Genomic DNA, 15,813 nt, shown 5'->3' on the forward strand with positions numbered 1-15,813 from the left:
CATCCATATGTGCCACTGAGCCTGGTGAGAGGGTGTGAATAAAAATCCCTGAAATACACTGGAAGTAAGGAATGCTACATAACCCGATTCCAAGGCCAACACCTGGCTCTGAAAGAATTAATAATAACAAGAAAAGACATAAGAATCAGTCAAAAGAAACCATTGGAGAGACCTTTTTTAAAACTGTCTTCAATTTAATTCTTTTTTTCCATACAAACCAGAACCAAAGTGTTGTGTTCCATATTAGCTGCTGCTCCTGCTTCTTTTTTCTTTTTTGTTTTCTTTTTTTTTTCCTCCTCATGATTAAAGTGAGTGCACACCAATATTGCTTGTGGGGTTCCAAGATCTGGTTTGCAATTCATTACTGGTGTGTCACAGACACAATGCAATGCAGGTTTATTTTGCAAAATATCTGTCATTACAGAATAATTCAAATGACTTTACAAGGAGACAGAATAGAAAAAAAAAGAAAGAACAAAAATTAAGGAGGAGCAAAAATTAAGGAGGAAAAAAAAAACCCAAACAAAAATTAAGGATGTGTGGCTACTGTTTGCTATATCACCTCAATCCCCTTTCTGTTTTATATAATACAGCTTAAGATTTTTGTGAATTTACCCTCTTTGCTCTGGACAATCACTCTGATGTCAGATCCCAAACTGTGTGTTTGGTAAGTCATACTGTTACCTCAACAGGGACTTTGCTTTGTTTGTTGCTTCAATGTTCCCATATTTAAAAGTTTATTTCATTCTGCCAGTGGTTGTTTATAAATAGAAGATGGTGACATTTGTAGAGGAGGTGAAAGAACTATAAGAAGATACAGATATGTATTTTATTTATTTTTAAGCCTTTTCAAGAATGAAATGAACTGCTTGCATAATCATGGGTAAGAGTTTCATAATCTGCGTAATAATTGGTAGTTGTTGTCAAGAGGTTTACTTTTTCATGTGAAGGACATGAATGTGACTCTAATGTTTGTGTGAAAAAAACTGAATGATTGGCTCTTGAGGACAGATGGTGTTCAAAATCCTGCTGTTGATAGATAGATAGTTGTTAGCACTGGCAGGCACCAAGATCTAACTTAGTGTATTAAAAAAACTTAGTTCAGGAAAAGAATCAGATTAGTAAGGAAAGACATTGAGAGAGCAAATGAAGAGTGTTTTGTCAATCGGTGCCTTGTTTTGCCAGTGCTCAGTTAATTTTAGCACTTACCTTTGTTTAGGGTAACTTCCATTATGACCCTGTCATTGGGCTTTGTAGCATTTAATGAGAATGCTGCACTTTCTGAACTGAAAGAGCTGTTTTCTTTGGTTATGCATGTACTAGAGCTCAGTGACTGACACAAATGGGGTGACAGACAGCTGGAAGCAGAATGAGGCGTGCTGAAGCTTGTCCTGACTGTAAGCGTCAGAAGACCCTTTTTGGCCTGCTAGAAAGAAAAGATAATGAATGAATGGTTTGAGTTCACATGCACATTGTGTGTAAAAACAGAAATTGTTCTGGAAGGAGAGTACGTAACCTTGAATTTTTGTAAAGCATCATAATGTGTTAATCCATGCATGGATTCTCCATTCAGTTCCAGGATTTCATCACCTGTTTTTAAAGAGAAAAATTTTAGTATGTTAGTATTACTGTGTTGTGCAGTAAGTTACATGATACATACATGTACTCAAAAAGAGTCTTGCAAATGCAACAATGGATGCAGGTGTAAAAGTCATTTATGGCTTATTTCAGCTTCACTTTAATCTGCCTTTAGCTATCATTCTTTGGGAATCTGGAGTGGGAAAAGGGAGAGAGAAGAGGGATTTCCCACCTTCTTGTAGCCTTCCATCAGCAGCAGCAGCTCCACCAGGAAAGATGGTTTTGACATAGATGCCTATTGGCCCATAAATGCTGTCTTTCCCTCCAACAATACTGAAGCCCAAACCCTAATTTACGGAAGAAAAACAGTGTGTGAGAGCCCATGTTCAGTTCTCATATTAGTTCATTTGCAGCTTCTTCTGAGTTACCTACATGGGCGGTACTAGTCAACAAAGCAGTATAATCCATGAAAAAATAGTCAACCACATGCCAGTAGTAAAAGCAAATGAAAATTTCAGTGGAATACCCTCATAATTGCTTTTTTGTTGTTGTTATTGCTATCAATTAATTCACTGTTATAAACACACAGGAAAGTGTCTAAATTCTTTTTTTTTTTTTCCCTTGAACCAATAAGCAGCCTTGAGAGACTAATTTATCTGTTGTTCTCCTTAATTTCCTCTCCCATAAATGAGATTGATAAGAAACACCATATAAGATTTTGATATTATTACTAATTTTAGACACAGAGATGGAGATCTTGTGGAGATCTCTCTCTCCTACCCTGTACCAAACAGAGTTAATGCGTGTTGTAAGTTTAAGCAACTCCAATAGACCTTTGTAGGTAGATACTTCTCATCTACTTATTCTTTGCCCTTCCTTCCCTTATATAAAAGTCAAACACTACTTGCTACCCTTAGGATGTTACAGGACTAATTCACACCTCTGAAGCCATTTAACGTCCCTCAAATGAAAAATGAAAGTACTGTGCTGATGACATCCTCATAGGCTCCCAAAATACAGACAACAAATGATTATTTTGTAAATGATGATGATGATACTTCATGGAATGATTTCTGAGGGTCATCTCACAGTTTAAATAGTTACAAATAAAATATTAAATATTTTAACTTAAAAGGTTATTAATGAACAAATTTAGAACCTTATTCAACAAGTTCAAAAGCTATGTCATATGTTCTGTATTCTCTTTTTAAGCATCTTCAACGACATTACTTTTGTAGATACAACTATCTTCTGTCTTTCTCCAGACTTTATTGTGGTTTTTGCAAATGTTTATTGTTTTTTATTGAGGTCCTGTGTGTTTCTGGTAGCTTTTGTTTTCCTTCTCTTGTCTCTATGGCTCAACTCTGACTTGATCAAAGCTCTAAGGTTGCTGTGCTAGTGCAATTTTCGGATGACACAGAGTCTATGATTTTAAGCCTACCTCCAGATGCCAAAAAGGGTAGCAGTGAATGTCAGTGTTGGTGTTGCTAGCTTGATGTGGATATGTTATTAGAACCTCAAGACTGTGCTTCAGCAAAGAAATACTTCAGAAGGTTAAGAAGCAAGTGATGATAACTAATCACTCCTGGCAAAGCCTGGATGTGAATTGGCAACCCAGAAGTAGCAACCTTAATACTTGAAGTCACTTCCCTGCACTTTGCAGCTTGCATTTGTGAAATGAGATAAAACCCTATGGTAAAGCAACAGAGCCAGTCTCACCTTCCCTTGTCCTTTCATCAATACGATGTTTGAGATTACTGAAGCCTGTGAGCCACAGGATGTATGCACTAGCTGTGCTGTACTTAGTGATCTAGATGGCCTTGAAATTGCCTGTGAACATAAAAAAAAAAAAAATCATCTTAATACAGAACCAGAAATTCTTGGACATACATTAGGACAACCTGTTTATTTAAAATTTTCCTCCTTATAACTGATGGTACTAAAGATCTAGAAAAAAATCAATTCTCTCTAATTTTCAGAAGCCACTTGTTATTCAGACAATCACTGCTCACTGAAATTGTCCCGCAGTGACTAAACTAGAGCGAAACTAGAATGTTGGCCCTTGAAATGGTGCGAAGATATATTTGTGCTCTCACTTGACTCTCCATGCCAAAATCCCATTTGTGGCCATTAGAGGGGTCCTAAACAAGTATTATCATACTTGCCTCTAAGAAGTGAACTAAGAAACAAAAAATTCTAACTCCTTCCCTCATCTTACCATTAAATAACTTTACCTTGGGACATACAGAACCTGTTTTCAGCATTTCCCCCAAAAGATTAATTAGTGCTCACAAAAGTTCTTCAGACTGTGAACTACCCTGCGCTGCCTCTGTTAAGCTACCACATAGGCTTCTTTCTACTGCTGAAAGAGGTGAAGCACATCCTTTTTGCTTGATAACCAAGGTAAGGAATTTCTCGGTGCTTTTCCTCCCTCCATTCCACAGATAGCGGATTTCTGAACTCTAGCCCCTGAGATTTGACCCATTTTAATGAACGTTTAATGAAATATTTAATGAAAACCTCCTATTTGAACATGGAATTGGATATTACAAACTAATTTAAGCAGTGACAAAAGTCATTACCTAAAGCTAACTATGCATGAAGTTCAACAGGGCCAGAGTTAATTGCACTCGTTAAAGTCTGAGAGAGTTCAACACCTTTTTTTAACGCAGCAAAGTGAAACTAACAGGTGTTGAATTGTGTGGAACATCAGCCAAACTTTCAGCTTCTGCATATGTGAGAAAATAAGTCTCAATTTTGACATGAAAACAAGATTATTTATTCAACATGGGATTGGGAACATGACTAAGAGGGAAATGTCTGTGCAATACCAAAAACATACTCTCTGAAAAGTATACCTCTGCCAGATCAGGATGACTGCTTAACCCATTGTGGGTCTTCTGAATCTGAAATCCGAAGTTTTCAAATTTCTTTTGCTTCTGTGTGAGGGGGGTTGTATTTTGTATTTCTGTGTGTGGTGGGTAACGATACCTAAAACCACCGAAGAGTCTCTGCCAATGGGCAGCATCTGCCATGCAGGACCTTCAAGCAGGAGGAAGCCCAGCAAACCTCTGAGGGTCTGTCTGTCTGCACGGGTGTTGTTTGGTTGGGGTTTGTGCTCAGTTTGCCACCTCCTCACTCTCATTAAAGCCCTAGGTCAGGCCGCAGTGCCCCCAGAATGAGGGACTGGCCAGGACAAGGCAGGGGAGGAGCGGCGAGTCCCCCTCCGCCCCAGGGTGAGGGACTGGCCAGGCCTCAGGCAGGGCGGGAGGTGGCAGCTGAGTGTGAGGTGCTCCACCTCCATCTCCCCACTCCAGGCTTGAGCCTGGGGACCTGCGGCCATAAATACTGACACCCTCTCTACCCTGCCCAGCCTCCACTCTCCCAGCCTGTGGTGAATTGCTTGGCATCCATCTGGATAGCAAGAGACTGTCAGTCTCTAGCCTACATTAACGGGGTTTAAATATGTCTGATTCACTGTGGGGCAAAAGGCGGGATGCCTCACGCAGCCAGCGCAGCTGGGGGCAGAGACTGCCAACCAGGAGGCAAGTCCATACCTGCTTGTGGCCATGGCTGGGCCAACGGAGGTGACTCGGGAGGCTCGTGCTGGCAGTGCCCAAAGCTCAGGCTGGGGGTTTATCGGCCACGTGCACAAAGCATCTCCACGGCCAGTAGCGGAGAGATGCCTGGGAAGGGCCTCTTCAGCAGTGAGCTCTGAGGTGGCTCCGGGTGGCTACCAAGGTGGTGTGAACCACACAGGGGGATTTGCACATACTGTAAAACCTGCTGGGGCAACGGGAGGGAGAAGCTGCTGAAGAAATGGGGTTTTGCTGGCACAAAGGGCCACGTGCACAAAGCATCTCCACGGCCAGTAGCGGAGAGATGCCTGGGAAGGGCCTCTTCAGCAGTGAGCTCTGAGGTGGCTCCGGGTGGCTACCAAGGTGGTGTGAACCACACAGGGGGATTTGCACATACTGTAAAACCTGCTGGGGCAACGGGAGGGAGAAGCTGCTGAAGAAATGGGGTTTTGCTGGCACAAAGCCTTTCCCGCTCTCCTACTCCTCGCAGAGGAGGGATGGGGTTAAAAAGTGGAGGAAGCAGAGTGCGCCATCTTCCTTTACAGGGCCTGCAAGGAAGGTAGGTTTTGACAGGAAAGTGACTGCCAAGGTCGTTGAGAGATTCTTATTGGAGACAGTTTTGTCCATTTTTCGGGTGACTTCCTGTAGCACTTACTGGGGTTCTCCCTCCAGAGCAGTCCAGCTGTTGGGAAAGAGATTTGCAGTTGGTGTGGAGAGCGTGGGGCTGCCGGTCTCTGAAGGGCATGGCCTTCCGGGGCGCCATGCAGTCCATCTCCCCTATCCAGTAAGGGTTTACACCTGTCAAATGTGGGGAGAGAGGCTGGGTTATTTCTCAAGCGTTGCACATTTCTGCACATCCATTTTATCAGGTAAATGTTACTTAGAAATGTTTTTCCTCTTGTAAATCTCTCTGTGAAGGGAGTGATCTTTTCAATCTTCACTGTGGGGATAGCCATTAATGTTAAATATAGTAAAAATCAAACATTCCCTACCAAAAGAGCATTGGCCTATTTAGAATACAATGTTAAAAAACATAAAATGGAGTGCTTATGCAGAAAACCTCTGACTGTAAGATATTGTGAATATAAAAGCTGATGCTTTTATGCATCAGCAATTCTTAGCTGAGGATTCCAGACTAAATTTGGACAACAGTTTCTTTCAACACTGTAGTACCATCACGCAATGAAGTGGTCTGCTGTGCACTCCCTGAATGTTACAAGAGAAAAGATTACTACTTTGCAACTTACTGGTTGAGTTACTGCGAATTCGTTGACATGCAGCTTTACTGTGCAGAAAACCATTTTGTATTTCCAAAGGACTTTCCTTACAGGTTGGCATTTCCTAAAAAAACCCAAAAGATGACTATTGCTATGCAAGAAATTCTCAAAAGTGATCTAAACTTAAAAACAAAATTTCTCCCAATTTGGCTTACACAAATTTCATCCTGAATCAAAAAAACATGGAGCAAAATTAATAATTTAAAATAAATAGGATGACAAAGGAGAAAGCAGCTAGCTGAAAACTTTGCTATGAAAATGGTTATAACTTGCCAAAGTAATAAGATAGAAATAGGTTCTGATCTTTAGTCAAAATGGACAGAAAATCAATTGGACACCCCCAATATTTTGATGTATGGGTAAACTGTAGCCATGCTTGTCTAATTTCTGGAGATAACTGGTGCTTTTGGGTACTCAGTCTCCATCACCTTAGAAGGGCGTTATTTTCTAAAGGAAAATTCTTAGGCCCAGCTTTGCAATGTTGGATAGGTGTCTAACTTCTGCTGATTTCAGAGGGATGTTTTTTAGTCAAAATATGATCAGGGTGTTTAAAAACCTTTGAGGACTAAGCTTTAGTGTTTTCCAAAAATTCGACCTCTTCTACTTGGAAATGCTTAGTTGCTTTTGAAAATATGGCCACTAATTCTAGCATTTAAAAACTTGTAGATAAAACATTCAGGTTTCTAAATGCAGGTTTTTAGAACAGTTTGAAAATAAATAAATGATCACATCTGAATAACAGTTGATGTTAGGAATAATTTCTGAATGTGTATCATTCCTGAAAGTCCTGCTTATGTTGTGACATGGGGAATGCCATTGATCCTGAGGGAATCACAATTAAAGGAAGATTACTAAATACAGACAACATATGGAAACTGATTGAAATATAGTAAATCTCCAAATATAAAAGGGCTTTGCTCAGCGATATTCTGCAGTGCTAAGAAGGCCACAAGAGCAGCATCAGAGCAGGATCTATATATTCTAACCTGTCTGGAGGCAACCAAGACGAATACTTTCTTCCAGAAGCCTGACTTTAGTAGTGCTGTTTGGAGATACCTCAAGAACTAATGAATGATAATTTTCCTCTTCGACACCAGGTGGAGGCATTGCCAAGTAGCAAAATCCTACTAGGGTTTTCCAATCCCATTCCCCTAGACAACTCTTCAGAATAAGAAATGCATAGAAGATCCTTAAAGAGGCATTTTGAAAATGATTCTGCACTGTTTTTCTTACCAAGCTAGCTAGCTCGAAAAGCCTTTGCTATTAACCCTTAATTAATTTAGTGCAGGCTTGTCTTTAAATGCATAGTTCACCTGGCTGCCTCTTGGGTGGTACTATGCTACAAAAGTTTAATATAGTTCATCCGTGGATGCTTAGGCCTTTAAAGGAGAGAAAATAAACAAAAATCTTGGCAGAATCCAGCAGACATCTGGGTGAGACAGTTCACTGCCATCCTAGAAAAAGGCACACTCAGACCTGATAGCAGATCCAGTCAGGGGTGTTTTCTCAGTCTAGGATTACACCAGAGTTTTCTGTGTGACCTATTTGCAGATAACAAGCAGAAAGTGCCTTTTTTGCATGAATATCAAGATCTGAAGCCTGCAACAAATCTCTGGCTGAGCTTTATTGCCTTCAAAGTTGTAGGGGACTAACTGTCCAGTCATCATCCTCGAGTTTCCTCCAGAATTTGCAAGTGAAAAGCCATTGGTGCCATCTAGTTTGGGATGGGGATGAGAGGACAAGAAACCTGAAGTGAAATGTGTCTAATCCAATGAAACGGACTCTGTGAAAGAAAGATCAAAAGGGTTTTCCACTGAAAGATTTGGTGATAATTCGGGGTTGCTGACCTGTTAATGCTGCCTCCTGTTCCTCTCGCCCTGTAGCAGACTCCAGTAACATTCACCATGAGAATTTTCTAGCTATAGATCCTAGATCCACAAAACTACTTCAGTACAGGGCCTGCTCTCTGGCTTCTGGATTCGTGGATCTTCCCTTAAATCCACCTCTGCCTTTGCCCAACTTCCAAATGGAAAATTAACATTCGCAAGCTATGTGTTTCTAAAAGGAGGGGTTGTACAGCGCTTGCTAGAATTTCCCAGGGCCTTGGCCTCCCCATGGCTTCTGTTTATCTGGGAAAGAGCTATGCTGAAAGTCACCAGAGTCTGACCACAAGAGGTTTGGGGTTTTGTCAGGAAGAGCAAACCATGTCCTTCAAATGTCTTATGCACAAATTCCCCTTCTCTCTCAAGCAAATGTCAAATCACCCCACAGCTGTGGGAGGGGACCACAACTTTCATGCTTACTTTGCTAGCCATCATGATGTTCACCAGCCGTGTTGTTGGGTGAATGAGAGATTCGGCCTCCTTGCTGGACAGGTCTTTAAGTGATTGTCCATTTAGTGTTAACAGTTCACCCTTTGGGCTCAGACAACCATCCCTTAAAAAAAGAAGAAAGGAACATGCTTGCATATTGTTTTACAAAGAACAATATGGCACTATTGTGCTACATGTCTCACTAGCTGAGGAGTCGGTTGCAATCCTCCCTTTGCCTTGGACAGAGCTGCCATGAGATGTCTTGATGTGTGATACACCCCACCCCCTGCTACGATTTTTTCCTGTTGCTGCTCTCTTCTGCTCAGTCCTGGTGATCAATGCGCCTTTTCACATATGGCTTACGTCCAGGCTAAGATGACAGTGTAGAATAGCCCAAGCCAGACAAAATACTCCTCTCTCACCGTCTTGCATTTGCAAATTGATCAGAAACTATACACTTTACTCTCTTCCAGGAACTTTGGCTCATATTGCTTTCCAGTAGCCTTGCTAGGCTGGTGACATCCAACATTGCCCTTTAATAGGGCAACTAGGAACACACCATTTGAAAACTTAATGTTATATACAATCTTTCATTCTTCCAGGTTTTATTAGTGTAATTGAGAAGCATTAGATCCCTGAATGGTCACAGTTTTATTTTTCTAGAATATTGACCTGTCTCTCCAACTGGAAGCATTGTAAGAAATGATTCCCAAACATCACTGCCTTTCTCTGAAACTGAGCTTCAAGGCATAGCTTGTCACAGAAAGTTGGGCATGCAAAATCCATGCAAATGGCTCCCTAATAAGCTTGCTGACTTCACATGTACTGTACCTGTTTGCTGTGCCTCCAGCAGGCACATGGCTGCCTGTGAACCCTTTCCAGAGAGATGCACAGTTCGGACTCCTAGAGAGCTTGATTCCTGAGCTGCTGTTCCCTGTGGTTGTACACAGCCTGCAGATGCAGCTGTCCTGATTCAGAAGATGAAAGGTTGCATGAAAGAAAACATACCAAGGATGTTAAAAGTTACTTACAGTTATCTTTAGCCTTTTTAAGAAATGCAGAAAATGTTCTTGTTCTTAGAACTAGATTGCCTCCAAGTAGAACAGGAACAGGACTTTAACACTGTGCAGTTGTGAAAAAATAATTGTATTATAGAGTCAGTGTTTAAAAGAAGTTGTTTTCCTTTAGACTTCAGTGGCTTCTGACTACAAGAGGGAAGTATTAGAATAGAGTGCCCCTTTGCATGGAGGGGAAGAGAACAGATAACAGACTTTTTATAGTAACTGGGTAAATTTTGCCTATGCTATTATAAGAAAAGAAGGGAGGAAAATAAATATATGCTAGAAAATGCTCTGGAAAACAGAAGAGGTCTGAATGGAAAATAAGTGTATACAAAACACTAGAATCTCCACCCCTGCTGCTGACTTGTTAAGTGGGGGCAGGGGAGCAGAGAGGACTGTAACAGTGGAAGATTCTTTGTCCACTCCAGACTGGTTGAGGTTGCTGTAGTTTGTGTGTTGCATCTGGAGGACTAATTTTAAGTAGATTTTTAACACAATTATGAATCATTAACATACGGCCATACAGAAGGAGAGTGTCTTAAGTCATATAAGTAAGCAAAGCAAAGAATGGATTGACTAAGCACATGAAGGACAACACATTTGTCTAGCAAATATACTTCTGCAGCACAAATGTGTGAACACTTAAAAATTCTAGAGAGACAAGGAAAACTGGAAAAAGTTAGCATACAATTTCTTTTCTATTTGCGTAGTAAATCTCCTAATTCAAATATTCACTTGTTCTGCTCCCAGCTGAACCCACCTCCTCTGCCCTCACCAGCCTCTCATACTCCACACAGCGAAGAGGGCTCTCAGTGTATCCTGGATCCAGGCTCGTTCCCCAGAGATTTGTATGACTGAGGTATAGATTTCTGAAGGGGAGGCAAATTTCATATGTTAGGACAGGCCACAAAATACAGCAGTGGTCAACTGTCTGTATTGCTCCTGGGTCCCCTGGTCAGAGTGGCATGAAATATTTCCAGTAATCTGTAGTCCTCTGACAGCACGAGGAAAGCTGTGTAACCACCTTCTTCACCATCAGTAGGGCTTCATTTCTGCCCTAAGCAGAGTTCATCCAGCCCTGAGGGTTAGAATCATTATGCCCTTTCACCACAAATGAATAGGGATCACATCATACCTGACTTACAGCAATCACAAACTTCACATTTACAGCAGTGTCAATAAACATCGTTATCTTCCAGGCTGACTGTTGAAGCCTGGCTTCCATTCTGAGACCTGCCAGAGTAAATCTAAGGCTGTGAATGAATGAAGTATTTAACTTTGAGCCCTAGGCTCACTGCAGTCTGAATTCAGTAGGTAATGCATAAGGGCTATACTTGTATTGACCAACTTGTTAACTCTGTGGGTTTGCTTGCATTCCAGATTGTCTGCCATTAATGAGGAGCGTCTGAATTTTACGAAGCCTTTTTTGTTCATGAAGAATGCTTCTAGTGAGTGACAGGTAAGTATGTAAGCATGGGCAGAATTCTATTTTAAACAAGTTTGTTTGAACTCTAGTATTAGTTTTGGAGATTCTATATTTACTTTTCACCCAAGGTAAATATCTTGGGAAATACATACTTTAAAACAGGACTACATTATGTTCTTTTTTATTTTATGGCAGTGCTTTGAAGTCTTCAGTATGGTAACAAAATAAAGATCAGAATTTTGATGTCTTAAAATTTCAGATCGTGAGTAGCAAAAAATGTGAGCTACCTTTTCTGTTTATTTGTATTGGTGCTTTGTTTTAGGTATCCGTAAGAAATTACAGGCCAGATTCTGCATACATGAAGCTCACAAGGTAGTGTGCTTGTTCTAAAACATGAGCAATGTAACATCGATATTAAAGGTAGGAAATTATTCTGCTAGTTGACTAAATATTTTGAGACCTCGGCTGATCATGGATTGGGGCTGTTGTGAAAGAATAATTGTATTATAGAGTCAGTGTTTTAAAAAAGTTGTTTTCCGTTTTTTTCTGTAGTCAGAATTCAAGTTTGGACTTGCTTCCTTCTCTTCTTAGGAGTCCTTAGTCTTGTGTACTGCTCCCTTGAAATATCTATATATCCTCTCACAGATACTGGTCAGGCACAGAACTTTGCATAGCTGTTCTCCATGCTTTATTTTGTTCTTGATTTTAACTTAATAGTGGGCCTTTTCAGACTGTCCCCAACTCATCTCTGTTAAGAGCACAGTCATGCTTATGCTCTTCCTATAACTTGTTCACAGCGTATAGCTGCTGCATTCATGGTGTTTATAAAAATTTTCATAATTCATTGTCTAAAAGTCATTTGGCTCTCATCAGTTTCACAGAACATCATAGAGTGCAGTGAGTTTGGCTCTGAGGTTTTTCATTGCAGCACCATATAAATCCTTTGGGGAAGACGTTGTATTTTGTACAATGGGACACATGCCAGGCTGGAAATTCTGGGTTGTATTGGGACATACATGTGAAATGACACCAAATAAAAACTGATATGAATATTCTTTCCAAGAGCAATATGTTGCATGCGCTTACTCAGAGGGAAAGTAGAAGTTAAATCCATTGTACACCACAGAAAAATCTCGGGAACAACTTTTGTTTAAATCTCTAGTCATCTTACCAACTTGGGCTACATTTCAAATAAGCTCTGTGTCTCAGTCATTTCTGCAATTCATTTACGTGAATTACTTTTTAAAAAAAAGGTTTTTATTGGGCTGTAGGGACATGTGGCAAATATCTGTATCTTGTCAGCATCTGCACTTTTTTGGGTCCTGGATATAGATCATTATATTCACATCCAAGTTATTGCAACATGACAGAAAATTAATAAAAGCTGTTCTTTAGAAAAATAAACATTTGACCAATTCATGTGCCAGCAGTCAATTTGCTTTGGGTTTTGTTCTTTAATATCTTTTATTTCCTGTCTCACTTATTATTTTATGTATAGAAATACTGCTGATGGTTCCAAGAGTAAAGACAGTATTTATTTTGCATCCTCCTCCTTTTTAACGTGTTCTGCTCGTTTTGAAAGGTGTTTTATAGCTCTGAATGTAGTGAATGCTGAAAATTTGCTAAAATAAGGTTGGCTGGTTTGGTGTGTGGGCAGGTGGATTCTAGGTCAACCTTGCCTACTCATTATTAGAACATATGTTTAAATGTATATTTGCTGCCAGTGAATAAAGTCTATCTGCTTATAAGGAGCTTTGCCACAGAACATTTCAAGATTCTGGGGAAACGTCTATCTGCATTATAATATCCACTTATTGCTGTGAAAACAAAATGAAGAAAGTCTGTGGGCGTGCATTAGAAGCAAAATTTGTCTTTAAACTGAATCTGCTTGGCTGAAACATAAAAATCAAAGGTGGAGTTCAAGAGCCTTGTTGAATGCCTTTTTGTCACAGGTGAGAGTAGACTAATTTTTCATGTGTTTCGTTCTGGAAAAGTGATTTGCACATCCAGGCCAAGTCTCTCCTCCTGCTCTCCTTTTTTTGTCATGCGAAATGCAAAACTTCTAAGGATGTTTTTCTATCTGCCATTTAAAAGATTTCTTTTTCCTTCGTGCTCTCATTAGACATTTCTAGCCCAGAGTCTCGTCTCAAAACATCTAATTCCAGATGTTGTTTAGAAATAAGGGTAACCATGGCATCTGTGGAAAACTGAAAAACTTTTGTGCACTCTTAACGTAAGACACAATAGCTAGATTGTCTGAAATGAAGTAAAGTGTTATACGAGGCTAGTTCAAGTAAGGTCTTTGACTCAGTTAACCAAGCGTATGACAATAAGCTGATTGACTGTTGTTTTAAAAAAAGCAAAGAAATAAAACAAAAAAAAAAAATCTAACAACAGTACAATAATGAATTTAAATATTTAACTTTTCTGGCCTCCTGACTGTAAAATGGCTGGGATTTCCAAGTGGAAGATTAAGAGAATACAGTCTTTGGGGATTTTCTTCAAGAAGGATTTTTTTCTGCATCAGTTCTAATAAAGAAAGGGCCAGAGTCTCTCTGGCATAAACTGATGTGACTCCACCGATTCTGACGTACCCTAGCTGATGCCTTGGTCTTTTCAAAATATTTATAGTAGATGTAATTCATTTTCCCAGCAGCATATTCCCTTTGCAATTAATAAAATGGCAGAAGCTAGAAACCCTTTGGATGATGCAAGAAGTAGGGCATGGGATTCAGGTTCTGCCCTAGATAGACGATTTAGCACATCAGATGTTACGGATGGACCTTTCCACCCATCATCTGGCCTTTGGTATGTTTTTCTGGGAGCCTTTGCCCTGGCCCACATTTTGCAGCACATGCTGTTTTAACATAACAGCTTCTTTCCCAACTTGCTCTGGGGATAATGTGGCCCTAATGTCACAAAAGCAAGAAGGCCAGGAAGGCAGAAAGAGAGAACAAGTAGGAAAAGGGAGGAGAACACATAAATGTCTAAATAAATGCAGTCTCCTCTCCTGACTTTGTTTTTCCATCGTGCCCATAGGCTCATGTTTGAGATATTACAGTCTGTTACCGTAACACTTCTCTTGGTATCAAAGGGCCAACTAACTGGTGTTTGCATAAAGGCAAGTTAATAAAAATATATTCTGGTGATGACCAAGAAAAATGACCTTTTGCTTTTTTCTTCTTCAAGCAGAGGGTCAAGGACTAAAGGAAGCAAGGATAGAGAATTTTCTAGAACTGAGTGGAGCCATGCAGTCAGATCAGCTTGGATCCAATGTTTGCATAAAGAGTCAGCCCTTCCCTGTTATAGCCTCTTCTAGATGCTATTTCAACCCTGCTACCAGCCCCTCTCGTTGGTAACTCTTGGTACTTCCCAGGGTGTTGGTGATGCAGGGAAGAGGTAATGGAATGCTTTGTGAAGCAGGTCTCAAACCCAGCAGAGACTGCTGTTCTCTGAAGAATAGGAGCTGATACTATCTAGTCCTGTCTGTTCTCCTTACAACTGCCATAGTTTCAGACTTTGTAATGACATGAGGAGGCAAGGCCATCTTCCACAGTGTTTGCTGTGTCAGTGCACAAGGTATCAGACACTGCTTATAATTTTTTTTGTTTTCTTTTCCTTTCAGGCCACCTGAAAATTGGTGATTTTGTGAGTAGCAAACTACAAAGGATATCTACTTGTTTATACATTGACACGCTGGCTTTCCAGCTCTGTCCATACCAGGCTAAGCACACTTCATTTTGGAAGCTAAGTGGTCCGGGAGCTGGCTGAACAGATGGCACCCAGGTAATCCTGGGTGCTCTAGATGCAATAAGCAATAGTCAATATGAGTGAATATTGGAACGCAGAAACCAAATGAATTAAAAGACTGTCCATCTGCTCTCATTGTTGCTGACAGTACATTTGAGAAGGGAAAAAAAATCTTTGCTATTTGGAATATATAATGAAAGGAGATACTTTGAAGAGGATATAGAGATTAATGGATCAGACTGAGACATTCTTTCCCAGGTACTATCTCACAAAGCATAAGTTGTTATGTGCTATAAGATTTTGATACAGCTTTTCTTTGCCTGGGTTTGCGTGGTGATGTATTATTTGCTTCTACTGCTTTCCTGTACTATCAGCCAAGCAGAAGGAGGGAGATGGCTGGGAAGTTTATGAAGTGATAGTCCTTTGTGGGAACATCTCTACTTGCCTTCCTACTGAGAAACATGTAGATGAATGAAGCTGCTGTTGCAACGCATAAAACATGCTGAGGACACAGAGAAGAAAAGAAGGAATAATGTGGTATTTGATAGGAAGTGAGGAGTAGTTAGGTGATGCAATATCCTGCAGATATGATTCCTTCACTGCTCCTGACTGTTTCTTTCTCCTCCCCTCACTTCACTTGCTTTAAAGTATTCCATGGTCAACTGTTTCCTCTTTTCCTGCCTTTGTAATTCCACACACTCTTTTCCCTTTCCACTTCCTTTTCCCAAATTATCTCCCATTTTCTTCCATTCTCTGTATATCGTGGCAACAGCTTTTCTGTGACAAAAAATGACTGGAAATAGGACTCCAGCAGGGAAGTGAGATATCTGT

At 40.4% G+C, this 15,813-nt stretch overlaps 1 protein-coding gene across 1 annotated transcript in view; it reads right to left on the reverse strand.

Annotated features, from left to right (window-relative positions):
- The window catches only part of IL16 (interleukin 16), a 46,011-nt gene that overhangs the window by 13,455 nt on the left and 16,743 nt on the right, over nt 1-15,813 (reverse strand). Inside the window, exons 4-12 of the mRNA XM_009582623.1 lie at nt 9,577-9,713; nt 8,761-8,869; nt 6,404-6,497; nt 5,812-5,954; nt 3,298-3,408; nt 1,811-1,925; nt 1,517-1,590; nt 1,210-1,423; nt 1-108 (exon numbers count right to left, since the gene is read on the reverse strand). The exon at nt 1-108 is cut by the window's left edge and continues 40 nt beyond it. Coding sequence (XP_009580918.1) covers nt 1-108; nt 1,210-1,423; nt 1,517-1,590; nt 1,811-1,925; nt 3,298-3,408; nt 5,812-5,954; nt 6,404-6,497; nt 8,761-8,869; nt 9,577-9,713 — 1,105 coding nt within the window. The remainder of the gene's footprint in view (nt 109-1,209; nt 1,424-1,516; nt 1,591-1,810; nt 1,926-3,297; nt 3,409-5,811; nt 5,955-6,403; nt 6,498-8,760; nt 8,870-9,576; nt 9,714-15,813) is intronic.

Source organism: Fulmarus glacialis, unplaced genomic scaffold, assembly GCF_000690835.1.
Source record: "Fulmarus glacialis isolate BGI_N327 unplaced genomic scaffold, ASM69083v1 scaffold41337, whole genome shotgun sequence".
In the NCBI taxonomy this organism is placed as follows: domain Eukaryota; kingdom Metazoa; phylum Chordata; class Aves; order Procellariiformes; family Procellariidae; genus Fulmarus; species Fulmarus glacialis.